The sequence below is a fragment of the Glandiceps talaboti genome, chromosome 18 (genome assembly GCF_964340395.1).
Source record: "Glandiceps talaboti chromosome 18, keGlaTala1.1, whole genome shotgun sequence".
NCBI classification, from domain to species: domain Eukaryota; kingdom Metazoa; phylum Hemichordata; class Enteropneusta; family Spengelidae; genus Glandiceps; species Glandiceps talaboti.
This window is the reverse complement of record NC_135566.1, coordinates 22,312,002-22,314,524: the sequence shown is the minus strand read 5'-3', so window position 1 is coordinate 22,314,524 and position 2,523 is coordinate 22,312,002. Positions and strand designations below refer to the sequence as shown.

The 2,523-nt window shown below is 36.3% G+C and overlaps 1 protein-coding gene across 1 annotated transcript; it reads right to left on the bottom strand.

The window, feature by feature from the left end:
• Window positions 1-284: 284 nt before the first annotated feature.
• On the bottom strand, window positions 285-2,240 carry LOC144449832 (uncharacterized). Its single transcript, XM_078140405.1, has one exon. It carries the CDS (start codon window positions 2,238-2,240, stop codon window positions 285-287), a length of 1,956 nt encoding a protein of 651 aa, XP_077996531.1.
• Window positions 2,241-2,523: the final 283 nt, after the last annotated feature.

The following is a 2,523-nucleotide window of genomic DNA, read 5'->3' as shown; positions in this document are numbered from 1 at the left end:
AAAAGAACCCCTAAATACTTGTAATACGATACAACATCAAGTCTCTGCCCTCTGAAAAACCATTTTTCTTTTTTCGATATACATCCGCCGTTTTTAAAAACCATTACTTTCGTCTTTGACAGATTTACTTTCATGTTCCACCTTTCACAATAGTTACTCAAAGTGTGTAATAAATTCTGCAGACCAAAGATACTGTCAGAAAACATAACAATGTCGTCAGCAAATAACAAGCATAAAATTTCTATTAGGTCAGGTGCAAGTTGAACCCCCCTTTGGCCAGTACGTTATACTTCCCTTACTAGCTCGTTGATGAAAAATGAAAAGAGGAAAGGGCTCAGCATGCAACCTTGTCTCACTCCAATCGGACACTCGAAATACTCGGTTTTTCCCTTGTCAGTTCTCACACACGATTTGACACCACAGTACATACTATGAAGTATGCGGAACATTTTTCCCTTGACGCCACCCTTTAAAAGAATATACCAAAGTCGTTGTCGTTCCACAGTGTCAAATGCTTTTGAAAAGTCAACAAAAACGCAATAAAATTTTCCCTTATTCAATGTCAAGTATTTTTGGATTATGGACTGTAAGATGAAAATGTTGTCAACTGTTGAGTAACCTCTCCTAAAACCAGCCTGGGCTTCGTCAATCTTTGTGAAAGCATCTGCCCAAAATGTAAGTCTACGGTTGAGGATACCTATGAATATTTTACTGAAGATACTTAACAATGAGATTCCTCTGTAATTGTCTGGTACATTGGTGGCACCCTTTTTATGAATTGGAACAATTACCGCTTTTGCCCACTCTGTTGGAAAAATACCCGTATCCATAATTCTATTGAATAAAGCTTTCAGATATGGAAGTAAAACTTGTGGTGATGATTTAAAAAATTCTCCCAAGATGTTGTCTGGACCAGCTGACTTCCCATTTTTAAGACTTGAGATACTAGCAAGTATTTCTTCATCTGTTATTGGACAATTAAGTATATCATAATCTATATCCTCGACTGCTGCTGGTATAACATCATCAACAGCTGACTGAAATAGATGTGTATATTCTTCTGACATATGGAAAGGAACATTATCACTTTGCTCTTTGTAGAGACTACTAAAATATTTGTACCAAGCCTCGGGTTGTATACAAGGTATATGTGGTTTAGAAATAGTAAGTCTACGGAGAGTGTGCCAAAAACGTTTGGGATCTTCAATACATATGGACAATTCATTTCTATAAGTTTCCATACACTTCCGCTTTTTATCACGACACTTGTTCTTAAAATCCCCCTTTAGCTGATTGTAACGATCGAGAGTCCGTGTCTGACCGTCCCGTCTGAATTGTCTAAGGCATCTATACTTCTCCAATTTCAAACGTTTACATTCTGAGTCAAACCACTCTGGTTGTACTCTGCATTTTGGATTTACCAATATCTTTCTGCTCAGACCACACTTTGAAACAGCACAATCAAAAATATCTTGCCAGACAACAATAAAATCGTTTACATCAAAATTTACATTTCTCACTATAGTATTTAAGCGACTAATTACTGGTTCAGAGTGGAGGAAACTAACAAAACGCTCACTTTGATCATTTTTCCATACATATTTAATCTCACCAATGTGTGGCTTTGTTGTTTCGTACGTTTTACTCATAGTAAACAAATTAAACTTCAGAGGGAAATGGTCAGATTCAGTACGCAAATCAATACAAAAATCACTTATCAAATTAAAGAGTGAAGTTGACACCAAAACATAGTCAACTACACTTGCACCGTTATTTGAAATACAAGTGAAGTCTCCGTTATTTACATCTGACCCAGACCTCCCATTCACAATATGCAAATTAAAAGTAGCACATAATGACAGCAAGGTGCGACCAAAGGTATTTACAATTTTGTCCTTTGAGGCCCTTCTAACACAAAAGCTATCTGCATCATAATCACAATTGTCATCAATTACATACTTGGGATCGTCGTCAATGATATAATCAGATTCACAACCAGTGCGTGCGTTGAAATCACCTGTTACTATAACATCAACATCAGGTAACTTAGAAATAACTTCAACTAGTTGACCTTCAAAAAGTTCAACTCCGTTATCTGAATTCAGGTCATTGTAGAATGTGGAATGTTCTGGCGGAATGTATACTCCACAAAGTAAAATATCTCTAATATTTCCAACCAAATTGCCATCAATAAGGATGAAAATACAGTCTTTAAGGTTGGAGTCCACAGGTTTGATCATTCGGGAAATATTTTCTCTAACTAAGATACATACACCACCTACAAATCTTCCTCTGGCCGATTTTCTCGGTCGATGTTTAGTAAATACATTGAAACCAGGGAAACAGTTTTTGAATTCTTCATCACTGTCTGCCCAAGTTTCCACAAGAATTATTATGTCATGAGATAAAAGGTAATTACCAAAATCAAAATCACAAATCTTAGATTTAAGACCCCTGACATTCCAATAAATTATTTTAACTAGTTTTGGGCCTTGGCCTAACCATTATTTGTCAGTTGTGGCC

Excerpts from the sequence above, each read along its gene's own strand:
- LOC144449832 (XM_078140405.1), bottom strand. The coding sequence starts at position 2,240 with ATGATCAAACCTGTGGACTCCAACCTTAAAGACTGTATTTTCATCCTT.